Consider the following 19,172-nt stretch of genomic DNA (forward strand, 5'->3'; position numbering starts at 1 on the left):
GGAGACGGAGGTAATAGTAAAAGTGATAAGTAAAATAGAAGCTCACCGTGTTTTGTTTAGTGCTAGTCCGTTTTGTTTGTCTGTTTATTTTGGCTAACAGTGCCGTGTCCTGTGTTTTTTTGTTTGTTACAACCTTTATATTTTCTGTTCTGTTTATTTATTAAATGCTGAGTGAAACCATTCGCTCAGCTCCACCAAACTTCACCTCTCTCTGTTGTTTATTTCCGGGTTTCTGTTTCTGGTCTGATGTCACCCACTCCGGCCGTCTTTATGACACCCCATTACCGTGCAGCTTTTTGGGGATATTATGCGGGTTGGAATATAAACATGGTCTCATGTTATCCTATGGCATCACCATGCAGTTGATAACGCTGCAACAGTGTACTTTACCATAAAAAACAGTCCAACAGATTCTACCTAAATTTTTTGATTGTGAAAAGAGAACATCGTTTGAAAAACGTATTGTCCTTATTTTAAAAAGTTACGCAGTGTTGCCTGGTGGGTGTTGAGTAGATGTTGAGCAGATAGTTTATCCACTTATTTTTCAATCTGGTTGAGTACAGACCAGTTGTCAAATTCATTCTGTGCCAAAAAGTTTTGCGAAGTTGTCAGAGATTTCTGAGCTTCACCGGGAGATAGTCGCCAAAAGTGATTCGCCCTCTTCATCTCGCTCAGAATTGGCTACTTGCTGGATATCTGCAACGATGTGTTCATCCAGCAGTGGCTCAGTGCATTCAGCATCAGCATCCACATTGATGAAAGCACTGAATTCTTTGTCTGTCAGCCCCAGTGCCTCCACCGTTTCTTCCATTTGTTCTCCCTCTGACAAAGTTGGGGTATCCTCTGCAGAAGCCAGCTGCATGAAAACAGTTGCGGATGGTTTCGTTTTTCACAGTCCCAAGCCTCCTTAATTAGCAATATTGTTGTGAAAAGATCGATTTTTTTTGCCTGTTCATTTGCTGACACGCTGTTCCCATCATCCAGTGTAGCTAGGATTTTCAGAACCATCTGCCGTTGTTAGTTTGCTTTCAGTGTTCGGATGATGCACTGATCTCATTGCTGTATCGGCGAAGTTACACTAAGAAGTAAGAAAGCAAGTTTGATGTTGCTGAGTTTGAGGGGAGGATGAGCAGGGCAGTACATTGCCTGCATTACTGAGACAGTGCCTCTTTCTGTTTGAGTTACACTGCTGTAAGACATCCCGATTTCGGTAGAGTTTACTAACAGTCTTTACTAACTGACATTTTGAAGGCATGACTTCTGAAGTATCGCCCTTCAAGTACTGCTTTTGATAGGGTTTACACAATGCTTATTAATCTAAGGATAGTATAATTGGTTAAATAATTTATTTAAAATGGTACACCTCATCTGCGCAGATTTGGTAGACGACTCAAATGGGGATAATAAGCGGGATACCTAGTGATATTAAAGAGTTAATTTAACATAGAAACCTGTGGTGAGTGGCAAGTGGTTTTAAAAATATGAACCGAGGGGACATTAACCAGGTAACACAGTGTGTGTGTGTGTGTATAGAGCCAGCTGCTCCTTTTTTGTATTTTTTTATTGGTCTTTATTTTAGAGAAAAGGAAAAAAGATGGTTATATTAATGTAATTGTACTTAACAAAGTAATTACTTAACTCTTACACATTTTGCACTTCCATTAGCTACCAAATACAAAACTTTTTGATAGCATTTAACGTTTAAACTCCATTAAAGTAAGTTCCATTTTCTCTACAATGCACATCCATTCATGATATAGGACTCCAGTGTGCAGTTTTGAAAGAAATATTATATCTGATACTATGCCTTACTCTCAGGATATCTGGTTACACTTGTACTTTCTGGGTCATTTGACCTCAACAGTATCTTCTGAGTCACGTTATTGGCTGGAAGCTTGTCAGTCAATAGAGGAACCAGCTGATTGGTTATTGACAGGAAATAAGCCATTGAAGGGGTGGAAGATAAAATAACTGAGAATGAGTGCAATACTAACTGAAAGCGTGGCCTGCAAACAGAGATTTATGAACCAAGTGTAGTACCAGATATCATGTTTCAAAATGAAATACTTGTTTGCTGTGACATGGGTTTAATTCAAATTGGTATAAAAGTAGCTGTATGTAGCTAATGGAAGTGCAAAACAGGTGTGATTGATGGCATTATTTTGTTAGCTACAAGTTCTAACCAGTGCTTTAAAATAAACAGCAGGTATTACAGTATTACAAGTAAACCACACAAAATAATATGGTTTAATTAGAACTCCACTCAAGACTACCTCAAGTAGGGTACTAGATACACCAGTGTGGATGCTGTTGAAGCAGTTCATCTATTTTCAGTCACTAGTCTCGTTTAAAATCTGTGGACTGGACCTTATTGGCAACTTTTCTTATGAATATCTTGGGTCTTTGTTTTTTTTTTTTTTTTTTTACTTTATTGCATGGAGAACAAAAAATGTTTGTTAAATAATTTTTTGCAAAGTTTCTTTACAATAGTTATCTTTGCAAATTTTCAGAAAATAATAAGGCCATTTTAATGCTATAAGACGGTGGTTCTCAATCTTTGGTCTGCCGGTTCCCGGTTATTCTTAGTATTGTAGGGATTTTTGTATATGCTTATGTTTGAGTAAACTATACTGTTTATTGTGTGGTCCGCTGAGATAAAAAAAATAGTTCAGGTAGCCCGCAAACAAAAAAGTTTGAGAGCCACTGCTGTAAGCCAAGCCATTCAGAACAATTCAAATTCTCATTTTAATTGAAGTGCTGTGCTGTGCAACTTTTTCCAGATTTATTTTACATTTGCAGTTGCTTCAAAATTTGAAAGTCTGGATGAAAATAACAAGCACAAACAACAGCACAGTAACAAGGGGACCCATGATAATGTTACTAATAAGACTGCTTTGAAAGCCTTGGTTGACACTTCTTTATATGTATGTGTATTACCCTTTCCTTACCATCATACCAGTGAGTTCTTCAGTGTTGAGTTTATTCAGTTTTACCAAAGTATTGATGTAAGCTATAAGTCTTTCTCAATGTCTTTGCATTGTTTTTCTGTTGATTTGACTTGTATGAATGTATGATCCAATTGGTGTATGAGGGGTGTCCTACACAGGGGTGTGCTCCTGCCAGGGTCTGTGAAGCTGCTGATAAGTCACTCTGATTTGATTTTCTACAGACAGGTCCACTGGCAGAGCATTCTCAGGAGGGGCCACAGAAGAAACGGCAGGCAAGTCGGGATTCCAGATTACAGCATGTCGCTGATGCCACAGTAAATGGGAATTGTGTTGAGAAGAAACAGATATTGGGGGGCAGTCAAATAGTAACCAAGAGACTCAGCTCTGACAGCAGGGATTGCAAAGGGACCATTTCTCTCACTGGTGAAAACCAAGCAAACTCCGCTGAGAGATTCCTTTACTCTAGTGGAGTATCAGATACCAGGTTTTAAAAATAAGTTGCTAAATATATATAGGGCATGTGGCATGGGAATTTAATTATTTTGTTAAGCTTTAATCACTTTAAACCATTACAGTTTGATGGTCTAGCAAGCTGGTCCTAATAGAGGCTTCTCTAGGCTTTGAACAGGTTCAAAAGGACTGACAGAGAGGGTGTGATGGTTTTTAATGATGAGCTGGCAGTGACATTGTAAAACTGTTAGTTTACCGTCAAAGAAAGGAAGTAAGCCAAAGTTGCAATCTCTTGCTGAAACGTTTGTGAACTTGGTTGAGTGTCCCTGTGTACTTGACCCCCTCCCCGTCTCCTTAACCTTGCAGCTGAGCCCCAACGGAGGTCAAGAAGATAACCGCATGAAGAATGTGCCTGTGCCAGTGTACTGTCGCCCCCTAGTGGAGAAGGACCCGACCAGAAAGGTAGAGTACCCAGCATACACGCCTCAGGTCCACGCTCAGCTTGTGGCATATACCAACCTGTAGAATGCCATGATATGAAAATTCCATGCTATGATACTTTTGACAGAATATATCACTCAAAGATTATGTATAAATATTTTTACATACAGGTTTCCAGTAGTAAAAGCTTAGCAAAGTGTAACAAATCACAGTGAAAGCATGGAAAAGCATAGGTAGGAATTGTTAAGATATGGTAAAGAATACTAAAAAACATGGCAAACTATGGTAAATGGAAAATATGCCCATGTGAAAACTGCAAAGTGACTGGTAAACTTTTATCAGTGATCAACTAGTGTAAAGTTTACAGTTTTCCAGCTTTGCCACTTTAGCTTGATGGTTAAATCCAGTAATTTAAGAAAAAGTGCAATTGTATAAATTAACACAAAATGCTTATTGTCAATACTGGAATGATTGAGAATAATAGGGAGCACATGTAAAAGGATATTAAACCGGTAAGAATGTAATATTATGAACATGTAAATGATTTTAAGGATCCTTTAAGAAAGGTTGGTGACAGCCTCACATTTGAAGGCTTCCTTTAAGAAAGGCTGGTCACTGTGCACAGGAGTTGTATCTCTTGGGTCTGAGCTGGCTCTGTGTCCTTTCTGTAGCTGTGGTGCGCTGCTGGAGTGGACCTGACTGGCTGGAGGCATACAGAGGAGAGTATGGTCAACGGGCTGAAGACATCACCCAGCAGCTCCGATCCACTGACCAGAGAGGGGGAGGGGGAGGAGAGCAGGAACAACCACAGCTCTCCTGAGAAGAAGAAGGTAACACGTTACTAGTTCACAGCCAGGAGTTTAGTGCTGCGGGGTCGGCAGGGAGTGCCAACTCCTCACTTCTTGGACAGGCAGAGTACTTCACGTGTAGAATATGTAACTGTTTTGCTTCTATTAATATATGGAGATAGATATATATAACATCTACAAAAAAGCAAAGAATACAATAACTAAGAAACGTTTCAGAGATAAACAATGAAACAGTTTGAATATAGCTTGCCTCTGATCTGGAACAACAGGTGAGAATAATATGTAAGAGAGGTGAACTCACCAGACTCCTGGGGCCCATTTCATAAAAGTGATTCGCAGATTTTCACTAAAAACCTGCAACTGCCAGACAGCAATCGCAAGTAGCAATTTCCATCACAGATCCTGTTTTATGATATACCACGGCGCTCATACTACTAGCTCGCTGTGGAACTGTACGCTTTATTGAACGGTTTTCTCAGGTAAAAACACCTTGATGACAATATAAAGTTGTCTCTGTATTTTATACCCCTCCCCCCACCACCACCACCACCACACACCAGACACCACACACAGTCTACTTTTTTTTTTATAAAAAGTTTAAATAATTACAAAACAAAATTATGTATTTAATGATTTAATGACATGTGACCAAAAGTTATGTGGGTGAAAAATAACAGTAACTGAGGTAAGTCAAGTTGTAAAAACAAACACGATTTATTTATTAAATACAATCATATACCAAAAATCCCAATTTATTCAGTATGATAATAGAATTATTGGGAAGATTGCGTTGCTTTAAACTGGTGTCAGTGCCATGCAGCAATTATTACGATAATAATAATAATAATAATAATAATAATAATAATAATAATAATAATAATAATAATAATAATACAAACAAAATTAAATGTGTACAATAAATAAGTTAAATAACACAAACATGATACAAATAAATAAAATGGACCAAACTCAAGTGACAAAAATAGTGACAAGCACCTCCTTCTCACTAGATAAAATCTAAAAGAAATCCGCCAGATCCCCAAATAACAAAGCTTTGTTGCAGCAGCACCTGCATGTTATTACCTGCCCCACATGTTTAAACAGTGAGGCTAAATGCAGCTTGATTATCAGGCATGCCCGTAAAGACTAATAAAAGTGTCAATGCAGCGAGTGTGCTTAGCTGGCTATATATGTTTTGTCCAAAATACCATGTTCAGTAAATATTCAGAAAAGTAAACACAGATCAGTACATTTTTTCTTTTAAATACATTTGCTACACATCGTTGATTTATTTTTTTTCTACACAGCTGAAGTGCTTTCTTTATGTATGTGTAGAACTTCAAAGTACAGACTGTCACTTTTCACAGCTCCAACTCTCTTGTGAACAGTGAGGTATTTTGGTTTTTCTCAATCAACTTTAAAGTTTTTTCATCTCCCTTCTTTTAATTTCGTTTTGTTCGCTAGATCTATCAGTTTCTTTATTTCGTCTACTGTTCTTTGTGCCTCCCCAACAGTGTTTACTATAGCAGTGATCATTTGCAACTTTGTCACTAAAACTTCAGAAAACTTGCCAAATAGAACAGATTTCTGTCAACCAGCCCCATTTCAATAATTGTATAATGTTTTTGTTTTTAAAACATGTGCTTTCCTTTGCAACCCTACTGTTGTGTTTTTACCTAATTGGTCATTGTGCTTTAAAATGGATTACAGAGTTAGTGATTTCACTCATCGCAGATCACTAAAGAGTGAGCGCAAGCGACAGCACTGGCGAAGTGCTTTATGAAACGCACGCAGCGCAGAGCTCTGCGTCCTCTCAACCTCATCGCAATCGCAGACTTTTATGAAATGGGCCTCTGGCCCTTACAGTATGTTGCTTCCTGGCAGGTGAAGGGAGTTCAAGGGGAAAGTGGTAGTTTGTGCTGTCTGACGGTGTGTTCCTGGCAGGTGAAGGGAGTTCAAGGGGAAAGTGGTAGTTTGTGCTGTCTGACGGTGTGTGTTGCTTCCTGGCAAGTGAAGGGAGTTCAAGATGAAAGTGGTTGGTTCTTGTTGTCTGACGGTGTGTTCCTTTCTGGCAGGTGAAGGAAGGTCCCGAGACAGACACCCTGTCCAGTCGGGTGTGGATTCTCACCAGCACACACTCCGCTAGCAAGGTGGTGATCATTGACGCCAACCAGCCCGGCTCACTGGTGGACCAGTTCAACGTGTGCAACGCCCATGTGCTGTGCATCTCCAGTGTGCCAGGTAGGGGAGCTCCAAAACAATCACTGTATGAAGGGCAATGTCAGTGAGCAGCCAGACGAGACTACAACTACATACAGCTAACAAAAGAATTACACTAAATTTTATCTCATATGTATTGCCATCACTTCGGAGATCTCACATTTTACTATATAAACGAGGCACACATTATGTTAAAAGGATTTGATTTTGTATGGTAATTTTTTCATAACATTCATTAACAATAAAGCTGGTGAAAGCCTCTTGCACTCTTTCCCATGCTGCACTTCCTGCTGAAGGAACTCGTCAGTCACACGTGAGTGAGCTGCTTCTAGGAGTTTAAAACTCTTCCTGAGCGAATTTTTTTAAATGTGTCTTTAAACAAACAAAAAATAAATAATAATAATAATAATAATTGTTTGCCATTTATTTTCTTTAAAAGAACTCAAACGCACTGGCTCACATTTGAGTACCAGTCACGGCTTTTCCTTCATGTGACTTTACAAAGTTGACTGGAAGTGTAGCTTTGAAGTATCTTCAATGATCACTTGATAAGTAGTCTTCTCTAACAGCTTCAAATAAATTACTGTTAAAAAAATCGAATTCACCTTTACAGTACCTGTAGAAAAATCTACGAAACAGATAACAAAATCATATATTTGATAGCTTTACTGTAATTACTTTGTTAGCACCATGAGTCTTTTACAAATTCAGATCAACTTCTGGCTTTTTTGTTTTCACAGTATTTATCCTATACTGGCTTGGACTTTCTCTGTAGTTACAGTGGCTCTCAAAAGTATCCCCCCCCCCCCCTCCCGTGACTTCTAAAGACAATTGGTTGCACCACAGCTTGTTGTGTCATAGCAAAGGGGGTGAATACTTATGCAATCAATTATTTTCTGTTTTATATTTGTAATTAATTTAGAACAATTGTAGATTTTATTTTTCACTTTATGGACTTTTTTTGTGTTGATCAGTGGCAAAACTCCTAATTAAATCCATTTTGATTCCATTTTGTAACACAATAAAATGTGGAAAAGTCCAAGGGGGGTTGAATACTTTTGAGAGCCACTGTATAAACTGAACTGCTGCTTGTATTAGTGCTTGCACTGTTGAGATGTACTCTGGCGGTGACACAGTAAATGCAGGCAGCTGGAATGGAAACAAACTGAAGTTTCCTATAGTTAAAGCATAGTGAAAGCATTGAAAAGCATAGGTAAGCACTGTTAAGCCCAGAGACATATGGTAAGGTATATTAATCAAAAACATGGCTAATCATAGTATGGTAAATGCATGTATAACCATGTAATTCCTGTATTGATTTGTGTGTGTGTGTTCATGTATTGATGTGTGTTCCTGTATTTGTGTGTGTGTGGTGTGTTTGTTTATGTATTGATGCGAGTGTGTGTGTGTTCCTATATTGATGTGTGTGTGTGTGTTTCTGTATTCATGTGTATGTGTGTGTGTATTTCTGTATTGATGTGTGTGTGTGTGTGTGTGTTCATGTATTCATGTGTATGTGTGTGTGTGTGTGTGTGTGTGTGTTCCTGTATTGATGTGTGTGTGTGTTCCTGTATTCATGTGTATGTGTGTGTGTGTGTTTCTGTGTGTGTGTGTGTGTGTGTGTGTGTGTGTGTTCCTGTATTGTGTGTGTGTGTGTGTGTGTGTGTGTGTGTGTGTGTGTGTGTGTGTGTGTTGATGTGTGTGTGTTCCTGTATTGATGTGTGTGTGTTCCTGTATTCATGTGTGTTCATGTATTGATGTTTGTGTGCATGTGTTCCTATATTGGTGTGTGTGTGTTCCTGTATTGATGTGTATGTGTGTGTGTGTTCCTGTATTGATGCAAGTGTGTATGTTCCTGTACTGATGGAAACTATAATAAGAGCCAGAATGGGAAATTACCTATATGGTAACAGTGGAGATAGTCAACATGGTTTTAGGAAAGGGAGATTGTGTCTAACTAACCTGCTTGATTTTTTTGAGGATGCAGCATCGATAATGGATAATTGCAAAGCATATGACATGATTTATTTAGATTTCCAGAAAACTTTTGACAAAGTCCCACATAAAAGATTAATTCTCAAACTGAACGCAGTTGGGATTCAAGGAAACACTTGTACATGGATTAGGGAGTGGTTAACAACGTCTTCATCTAGACAATGTGGGGAAGTATAAAAAAGGCCAACAAGATGCTTGGATATATTGTGAAAAGTGTTGAATTTAAATCAAGGGAAGTAATGTTAAAATTATGCAATGCATTAGTAAGACCTCATTTTGAATATTGTGTTCAGTTCTGGTCACCTCGCTACAAAAATGATATTGCTGCTCTAGAAAGAGTGCAAAGAAGAGCGACCCGAATTATTCCAGGTTTAAAAGCCATGTCATATGCAGACAGGCTAAGAGAATTGAATGTATTCAGTCTTGAACAAAGAAGACTCTGTGGCGACCTAATTCAAACATTGAAAATTCTAAAAGGTATTGACAATGTCGACCCAAGGGACTTTTTCGACCTGAAAAAAGAAACAAGGACCAGGGGTCACAAATGGAGATTAGACAAAGGGATCGTGAAGGGAATCGTGAAGGTCTGGAATCAACTCCCCAGTAATGTTGTTGAAGCTGACACCCTGGGATCCTTCAAGAAGCTGCTTGATTTTGGGATCAATAAGCTACTAACAACCAAACGAGCAAGATGGGCCGAATGGCCTCCTCTCGTTTGTAAACTTTCTTATGTGTGTGTATGTTCCTGTATTAATGTGTGTTCCTGTATTCATGTGTGTGTGCATGTGTTCCTATATTGATGTGTGTGTTTGTTCTTGTATTGGTGTGGGTGTGTGTGTGTTCCTGTATTGATGTGTGTTCCTGTATTGATGTGTGTGTGCACGTGTTCCTTTATTGATATGTGTGTTCCTGTGTTCATATGTGTTCCTGTATTGATGTGTGTGTGTCTGTGTTCCTGTATTGATGTGTGTGTGTCTATGTTCCTGTATTGATGTGTGTTCCTATATTGATGTGTGTGTATGTGTGTGTGTGTGTGTGTTCCTGTATTGATGTGTGTGTTCTTGTATTGATGTTTGTTCCTGTATTGATGTATGTGTGTTCCTGTATTGATGTGTGTGTGTGTGCGGGTGTGTGTTCCTGTATTGATGTGTGTTCCTGTATTGATGTGTGTGTGCGCGTGTTCCTTTATTGATGTGTGTGATCCTGTATTGATGTATGTGTGTGTGTGTGTGTGTGTGTTCCTGTATTGATGTGTGTGTGCGTGTGTGTTCCTGTGCAGCGGCCAACGACAGTGACTACCCGTCTGGAGAGATCTTCCTGGACCCAGGTGAGGGTGGCTCGGAGGAGGCAGGCGGGGTGGAGGGCATGCTGGCCGGGATCACCCTGGTTGGCTGTGCCACCCGCTGCAGTGTCGTCCGCAGCAACTGCTCCTCGCGCACAGACACACCAGTACTGGACAAGGGCCTGGGTATGTACCAGGCAGCCACAATACCAACCAGAGCAGGGCTGCCCAAACAGGGCTGCATGGATTAACTGCACCACAGAACACATTCAACAAATACTCTTTTATTGTATTCAATAACAATACAATCATGTCGCAATATGTATCACAATGTGATGGTCCTGGGGCTGGTTGTACTAAAGCAGGGGTGTCTAACTCAGTTCATAGTGGGCCACAGTGTCTTCTGACTTTCGTTCCATCCGAGCTTTCAGTTACTTAATTGGTCTAATTATTTGATTAACTGGACATATTTAACACTTCTCTTCAGGCCTCAAAATGTTTCATAGGTAGTGTACCTTGATTCAAGTGCATTTTTAAAATCATCAACTGTAAAAGACCTTGAAAAATATGAAATGTCATATTCAACAAATAATTAGATCAATTATGTTAATTGAGAGCTAAAGTTGGAATGAAAACCAGAAGACCCTGCAGCCCTCGAGGACTGGAGTTTGACACCCCTGTACTAAAGGGATTTGATCCTGCTCCTGTGACTATGGTTTGTATGTGCTGGTCCTGAACTCAGTCCAATTTCGATCTTGCTTCAGAGCAGGATCAGAGTCAGATCAGAGCTTGATCTGATGTTTTAAAATGGAGGAGTTATTTGTACACTGTAAGACGAGAGCGTGTGTTTCGTGATGAGCAAAATCAGGTTTACTGCTTTATGTTTGCATCACGTCCTCTTGCAGATTAGGCCTATTGTAGTATACATTTTCATTAAAAAAAGAAAAAAGAAAAAACACCAGTTTGGTTCAATCTCAACACACATTGCTAAATGAGCCAAATATCTACATATCTAAGTATGTAATCATTTCTAAAGAAGTAATTCACTCCATATTTTTAAGGTATTTATTTATTTATTTAGTTATTTATTTAGTTTTTGATCAACAAAAATAGATACTGGAACTATTTCATTCAGTTGCCCCTAATACACAAATAAATCACAGAGATGTGCATAACAATAACTAACTGGTATGTATTACAGTTCGTGCCGACAAATTACTTTATCCTTTTACTGATTTTAACGAATGACTAATTGTTTACTTAAATCGAAAAACCATTTCAAAAGTATCTATCAATTAGCGTGTATATTAAGAAGAGCTACAACAATTTCATGCCAAACTCTACTTTTACCAGCAGATGTTTTGAGACCAATTGTCTTGTTAAACTGTGCTCGTTATCTGAACGCTAGAGTGTGTGGCATAATGCAGAAACGTTGGGGGTTTTCCCACAATTAAGATGTAAGATAAATACAGCACTGCTGTTAAAATGATGCTACTACTGTGTTGGTATAAGGGTGTTTTTAAAAAGTACTTTCAGCTTACATCCACTTAAAATATGCAGAAGTAACTTCAGCCTTTCAAAGTAGTTCCAAACTTTAAAGACGTTCCTGTTGTCCTGTTGTTTACAGGTAAGAACTCAATGTTATTAGGAATTGTGACAGGTGTGAGTGCTGTGGTGAATAAATTGACAGTCCAAACAGTACTTTCTCTAAAAACGTCAGTGTTTATTAAATATAAACAAAAAGAACTACCCCTCTACCAGCAATGGTATCAGGGGGAACACAGCTGGTTTGCAAACCAAAACAAAACAATAACACCCCAGAATAATCCCCATTCCAACAGTCCCGTGCACGAAAGTGTGCTCTTTAATCTGCAGGGTGGTGCTGCATTTTAAGTTTACTATTTCAGTTTAATAGGAAAAGTTCAACTGCACTTAGAAACATTTTGAAACATCAGTGTAATGACATTAGTAAATAACACCAAGCTATGGCGAGTTAAACAATTTTACATTTTTTTTGTTGTTGACAGAAAGTGTTTTGGATTTACATTGGTTAGAATTATGATTTGTCTCTGTCCATACATTTGCCCTTTCTTTTCTCTCAGGGTGTATACAAATTTGACAGCTGGGTTTTTAAAGTACGCGCCATGTATGTTTGGTTCTCATTGGTTAGTTTCCCTAGTTATGGCACATGCAGCTCCAGGATCGGATCAAGATTACGGATCGGTGGAGCCAGATCCAGATCCGCTTAGTAAAAAACGTTTTCATGATCCCGAATCCTATCCCATTTTTTTTATCTCGTTAGTACAACCATCCCCTGATGGGTTACTTGTATGATGCATAATAAAATCAAATGATCATTTAATGATGGACTATTTTCTTAAATTTAATAGTGAGACTGTATTCATACCAACTCTAAAACAGTTCATTCAGGAACCATTTGATTAACTACAATGAGCTGTGTTGTGTTCCCTATCAAGTACGAAATGTAACCATTACATAACGAGTATTTAACCTAAAGACCTTGATAACCAGAATAAGATATGTCAAAGCTGCACATCAGTGCCTATGACGCAGTTGTGTCTGCCCCCCAAGGGCATAATTGGACAGCAGACACAGACATCGACATCATTTGTCCTTTCATTCGACCTGAGCAGAAGAGGTTATGAACAGATAAGTGTCAAGTTACTTATATCTGCTTATTCGCTTGTGTAAATACACTAGTTAATGTGGTATTTGTTACATACTTATAGTATTACTACTTACACGTATTGTGCACTCAGCCATGGTCTTCGTTAGTCCCACTGCGGCCTTGTGCTCCACAGGGAGCCAGTCGGCTACTGTTTCTCTCTCAGGCTGCTAGCTTTGTTTGAAGTTAAAAAATAAATTGTTAGTTTCTTGTTACAAAAATTATTTAAAATGAATGGTAACTGAGTTTACACTATTTTGTGTGAAAAAATGTGTTTCTTGGTCTTCATTTTTCAGTTTTTTCCACAGAAATACAAACATAGCTGCTGTGCTCAGCAGTCCTGCATTTGACCGAGACGCGTGCTTCGGGCTAAACTGCTTGCGTTTCTCCCACAGTGTCTCATTGCCACATTAGTTCTGCTTGCAGTATTATTATGAAGACTGTTAGGACTGTAACAGTAGGCTTTCCTCAGTTTTCTGACTGTTGGGTTAACCAAAAGCACTATAGATGGGCGTCCGAGATCGCTCCTGTGGTAACTGTAGGTCCAGACCTGCTCCCGTTCCCGCCTGTGCTCTGTACGTTGAACAAGGTTACCTTGCCGGTTCACTAGCAGTCGTTGGGCTCAGCTGTGCTTCGGCCCTGGCTGTCCGCAGTCCTTCCTGCAGTGTTTTGTTGCTGCCCTGGTCTCTGCTTGCAGTGCCATTGTGAAGACTGTCAGGGCTCTGACAGTAGGTTTCCATCAGTCTTAGGGTTGTGTCGTTTTGCCAGAAGCGCTATAGGTAGGCATCCCTATATATTGCTTCTGCAGTAACTGTAGGTCACAGACCTGCCCTGTTTTTGACCCGGTACACGTACCAAACAGCGAGCGAGCTTACTGCACCGGAGTACCCGAACTGTACTGTACCGAGTGTAGTACCGAACCAGACCGGGTGTAACACCAGCGAGTGTACCACCGAATTGTACCATATTGGGGGTACAACCACACCATACCATACCGGGTGTACCACCGAACCATACCGTACGGGGGGGTACCACCACCGAGCCATACGGTACAGAGTGCACCACCACCAAGTGGTGTATCACCACAGACTGTACAACCACCATACCTTGACAAGGGTACTGTACAGAACAGCACTAGTGCTGAGGCACCATGCGGCTGTTTAACCCTTTGCAGTCAATTTATTCAGTGCTTGTCAGGCGCGTGAGGTCCAATTTATTTTCACATGCATTGTTTAAATTTTTTTTTTTCAGAGTAAAACAGGTTTAAAAGGCATTGAATCACAAAAGGACACTCAGTACTGTATCTCCAGCCAAGCCCCACCCCTTGTTCGCTGTATTTTTCACATACCTCTTTATATCCTCTCCTGATTACTCGTTTTATCACCAAATTCCTCAATAATGCAATCTCTGCAAATGTCTGTGATATTCTTTGAACGCTGGATACAGAAGCAGCTACCTCCTTTGTTTATGTCTGTGTTATCTCTGTAGTGCATACGGCTATGAGATATGCCCTTTTTTTCGGCTTCAGTATACCCGGATTTTCTTTTCAAAGTACACTTTGGGGTCATCCGACTACAACTCCGGCTGTTTCCCGGTTGTGGAGACTTTGTATAGCTTCCTTGACTCAGGGAAACTCAGCTTGGCTGAGTTCCCTACAGTGGATGCGGCTATCGCTTCTTTGGTGCAGGCACCTAAATTAGCGCTCCTTAATAAGGTCGCTACCTGCCCAAATAAACAGTGTCGGATCTCAGAGGTTATCCTTAAGTGAGCTTACTCAGCTGCTGCGTTCGCTGCACGGCTGGGTAACTATAATAGCATTTTGGTAGCTTACCAAAACCATTTGCTTAGTTCCCTCTCTCAGAACCACAGACCCACACCGCAACAGCTCGATGAGCTGCAGCTTGTTAACAAGAACCTGCTCCGTATCTCGAAGCTGAATGGACAGCCGGTGGACAGTAATCTTGCGGGCTAGTAAGACACTCCCAGGCACGAGTGTCTGATGGAGATAAAGCGCCGCTGTTGGATGCACCCATTACACCTGAGCATACTTTTGAACCCCCGGTAGATGAGATGCTACAACAATCTCAGAGCACAAGAGAGTCCACAAAGGAGCTGGTGCGTCTGCTTCCCAAGCAGCCTACCCCAGGGCACAAACCAGAGACAAACTGCCAAGGCCCCATCAGCCTCACAGACCAGCACAGCTGGCTGCTATGGCCAGAGAGGCACAGTGATGTTGTCTAAAGAGGTGACAGCCCTGCTACAAAAGCAGGCTATTTGCACGGTACATCCTCTTCATTTGGAAGAAGGTTTTTCCTCAGGGTCTTTAGGTTAAATACCTATTAGATAATGGTTGCATTTCTGTTTCAGGGAACAGGGGTTATGATAATAACCTAAGTTTTTCAGTCTTGTATCCCAATACAACCAATAAATACCTTTTGTTCTGATATAATATCTTATGTACAGAGTGTCACCATTCATCAATACACAATTAATCGTTACACCCCTATGTCTTTAAATAAATCACAATATTTATTGTCAGTGTCCACTAACTATTACATAAAATGTTATATTAAAAAAACTTCTAGTTGAAATATTTGGCATTTAACTTGTTTCTTTTATATTTATGTTGTGCAGTGTTTAAAGCCATGATTCCATAAATCTTATCTATTGCGCACTTCCATTTATTATATAGGTCTCAATTGTGTGTTTATTAAAACATGATATTTGGTACTGCACTTAGTTAAAGAAATCTATCTTTCCAAGCCATGCTTTCAGTTAGTGTTGCACCTTCTTGGTCAAAGTCAGGGTGAAACTGTCCCCACCATTTCAATGGCTTCTTTCCTGTCATTAACCAGCTGCCCTGTCTTTCTTTAAAAACTGTACATTTGAGACTAATGTAGCTAATGTAAGTGCAAGATGGTCAGATTTATAGAATTATTTTGATATAATCAATATAGGTATTAAGATAAAACTATAAGAGAACTTGAAGACAAGCAGAATGTTTTGGCTAGTGCCTTCTTCAGTGTACCAAGATGATCTTAAAACATAAAAATCAGCAAAACAATAAATTACAATGTCATGCTTTGAAGTTCATTTTTACCCCATGGCAGTATCCTCTCCCCCTGTAGCTCCGATCAGCAATGGCAAACTGAACCCGTCCCAGTCTGCAGAGGAGGCTACTGAAGCGACGGAGGTGTCAGAGCCAGCAGCCAGCGAGACAGTGCCGGTGTCAGAACGGCCCGGTCCGTTCACAGAGCACATCTTCACTGACCCGGAGTCAGCCAGTTCAAGGGAGAGCACGCAGGGCAGGTAGGGAGAGCTCCACATTGTGTGTGGGTGTGGGGAGCTCTCCACACTGTGTGGGGATAGGGAGTGCTCCACACTGTGTGGGTGTGGGGAACTCTCCACACTGTGTGCGGATAGGGAGTGCTCCACACTGTGTGTGGGTATGGGGCAGGCCCGGTGGCAGCATGGACGCTATGGGGGGGCATCCACTTATTTAGGGCCTGCTCATTTTGGAAAAGACTAATCAACTGGCTCATATTCGCTGTGATGACAGTAAACAAACAAAATAAATAAATCATATGACAGCACAATATGAACTATCCACACAGCACATTTTTTTTTTCTTTTAAATTATTATTATTACTGCATTAGCAACAACGGGGTGTCTGAGCAACAGTACTTGAAACGAATACAATCATACAGTGAGCAGGGCCTCTACAGAGATTGCAATAAACAGATTCCCACACACACCAAATTACTGTAAAGTAACGAATGTACATATAATGCTTACTTTCAACTGACTATTTAATACTGAACATAAAAAGAATACGCTCTTGAAAACAGTCCGACAAGACGGCCCTACGAAGGGGTTACCAAACACCAGAAGCAACAAGACATTATTATTATTATTATTATTATTATTATTATTATTATTATTATTATTATTATTATTATTATTATTGTGCTTTTGATTAATGATTTCTCATAGATTTTTTTTAAGCGATAGTGATGGCTCTACCTTGTGATAGTTGACCGCGACGGGAATTATGTCTGCGTCCCGAGTTGAAAGTGAGGGCACTAACAAAGTCAAGGTCGAGCCATTACACCGTATAACAAATTATTATTATTTTTTTTTGTTCCTGGGTAGTAAGTGTTATTTCCTAATTGCTTATGCCTCAAAAGTATAGAAAATGGCTATTATTCCTCACAAACTTGGCTTTTGTGACCAGGACAGTGATATTTCAAAATATCACTATTTCCAATGGGAAAACGGGCAAATGTGTGTCTTTTCGTTAACATAAAGTCCGAAAAAAACAACATATGAATCCAAATTAACATGTATTTATACTAAAGTAATACAAAAATGACTACAAAAGATTTAAAGTGAGTAGTTTTTCGAGAGTTACGATTATACTGTAAATACTGTATAATCGTAAATCTCGAAAAACTACTCGCTTCTAAATCTTTTGTAGTCATTTTTGTATTACTTTAGTATAAATACATGTTAATTTGGATTCATATGTTGTTTTTTTCTGACTTTATGTGAACGAAAAGACACACATTTGCCCGTTTTCCCATTGGAAATAGTGATATTTTGAAATATCACTGTCCTGGGTCACAAAAGCAAAGTTTGTGGGGAATAATAGCCATTTTCTATACTTTTGAGGCATAAGCAATTAGGAAATAACACTTACTACCCAGGAACAAAAATTGTGTTACGTGGTGTTAGTTACGAGCAAGCACTATCGTGATAGAAAATAATTTTTAATTGTTTTCTTTTAACATAAAAAATCAAAATTTATCACAGTTGTGGAATTTTAGATTGAAATCGAACTTGAACATCGGGTAAGTAGCCCATGTAAAGTAACGACGTTCTAAGAAGATAGTCTTTATATTTTTAAAATAAAAAACAAAGACCGACATTCATTCCAGTGGGCATATATAGATATATATATATATATATATATATATATATATATATATATATATATATGTGTGTGGGTGTAGGGAGAGCTCCACGCTGTGTGTGGGTGTAGGGAGAGCTCCACGCTGTGTGTGGGTGTTAGGAGAGCTCCACCCTGTGTGTGGGTGTGGGGAGAGCTCCACGAAATGTGTGGGTGTAGGGAGAGTAATTGTGGGTGTGGGTGTAGGGAGCTCTGCACACTGTGTGTGTCTGTGGGAGGCGCTCCACACTGTGTGTGGGTGTAGGGAGCTCTGCACACTGTGTGTGGGTGTGGGAGGTGCTCCACAGTCTGTGGGGTTGTAGGGAGTGCTGTACACTGAGTGTGGGTGTGGATGCTCCACACTTTGTCTGACTGAGGTGGATGCTCCACATTGTGTGTGAGTGTAAGAGATGCTTCACAGTATGTTGTAGTGTAGGGAGCACTGCACACTGTGTGTGGGTGTGGGAGGTGCTCCACACTGTGTTTGGGTGTGGAGGATGCTCCACATTTTGTGTGGGTTCAGAATTGTTTGTACTACAGGGACTCAAACTCCCAGAAGCAACTCGTGTGTGTCGTGTGTTCCTTCAGCAGGAAGTGCAGCATGGAAAAGAGTGCAAGAGGCTTTCACCAGCTTTTATTGTTTACAAAATTCTCTGAAGAAAATACCATTAAAAATCAAATATTAATTTATAGTGGTGCAATCGGCAACCTAATTTCGTATTCGATTATCGTGTAGGCATTTATCAACAGTAATGGATGCATTGACATTTTATTTTTCAAAAAACAAGCAGTAGGTTTTGTTTTTTTTTAACAGAAGATACAGTAAGTAAAAACAACGTTGTGCATAGATATCTAAGGCATAAGGGAGTTTGGTTTTCTTCTGTTTCTTTTCAGCAGAGCACAGTTTGGTACGAGCAGAGCACGGAGGAGAGCCAGGGCTGGTGCAGGGAGGGGCGGGCAGGCTGAGGGGTCAGAGGGCAAGGGGAGTCGAGTCTGGAGGTGAGGGAGCAAGGGAGTAGGTGAGGGACGAGAAGAGGATGGAGATAGCCGAGTCTACAGAGAGTTGGGAGAAGGAGTCGATAGAGGGGAATTGCGAGACACAGCAGAGGAAAAGACAGAGATGGGGAGAGAGAACAGATTTTTCGATGGAAAGTGACAGAGGGGGTTGGCGGAGTAGGAAGGGATGAGAGTGACAGAGAGAAGGCAAGAAAGTAGCGATCAGAGATATCGAGAGGAGTGACCGAGAGGGCGGGCTGCGGCTACTGCACCGAGAAGGACACAAAAAAGTTGCAAAAATTAAAACCCTGATTAGCCTCCAAAATATTTGACAAGTAGCTGGTCTCAAAACCAAAGTGTCACTTTCAATAAAAAAAAATAAAGAAAAAAAATGAT

The 19,172-nt window shown here is 40.0% G+C and overlaps 1 protein-coding gene across 5 annotated transcripts in view; it reads left to right on the forward strand.

The window, feature by feature from the left end:
• The window catches only part of LOC121330953 (C-Jun-amino-terminal kinase-interacting protein 3-like), a 227,200-nt gene that overhangs the window by 157,162 nt on the left and 50,866 nt on the right, over positions 1-19,172 (forward strand). For 4 of the 5 annotated variants that reach the window (XM_041277960.1, XM_041277963.1, XM_041277961.1 and 1 more), the window contains 6 exons: positions 3,170-3,220; positions 3,765-3,860; positions 4,511-4,669; positions 6,724-6,889; positions 10,143-10,331; positions 15,960-16,140. In XM_041277960.1, coding sequence (XP_041133894.1) covers positions 3,170-3,220; positions 3,765-3,860; positions 4,511-4,669; positions 6,724-6,889; positions 10,143-10,331; positions 15,960-16,140 — 842 coding nt within the window. The remainder of the gene's footprint in view (positions 1-3,169; positions 3,221-3,764; positions 3,861-4,510; positions 4,670-6,723; positions 6,890-10,142; positions 10,332-15,959; positions 16,141-19,172) is intronic. The other variant, XM_041277964.1, reaches the window with a different exon arrangement.

This window comes from Polyodon spathula, chromosome 18 (assembly GCF_017654505.1).
Source record: "Polyodon spathula isolate WHYD16114869_AA chromosome 18, ASM1765450v1, whole genome shotgun sequence".
Taxonomy (NCBI): Eukaryota; Metazoa; Chordata; class Actinopteri; order Acipenseriformes; family Polyodontidae; genus Polyodon; species Polyodon spathula.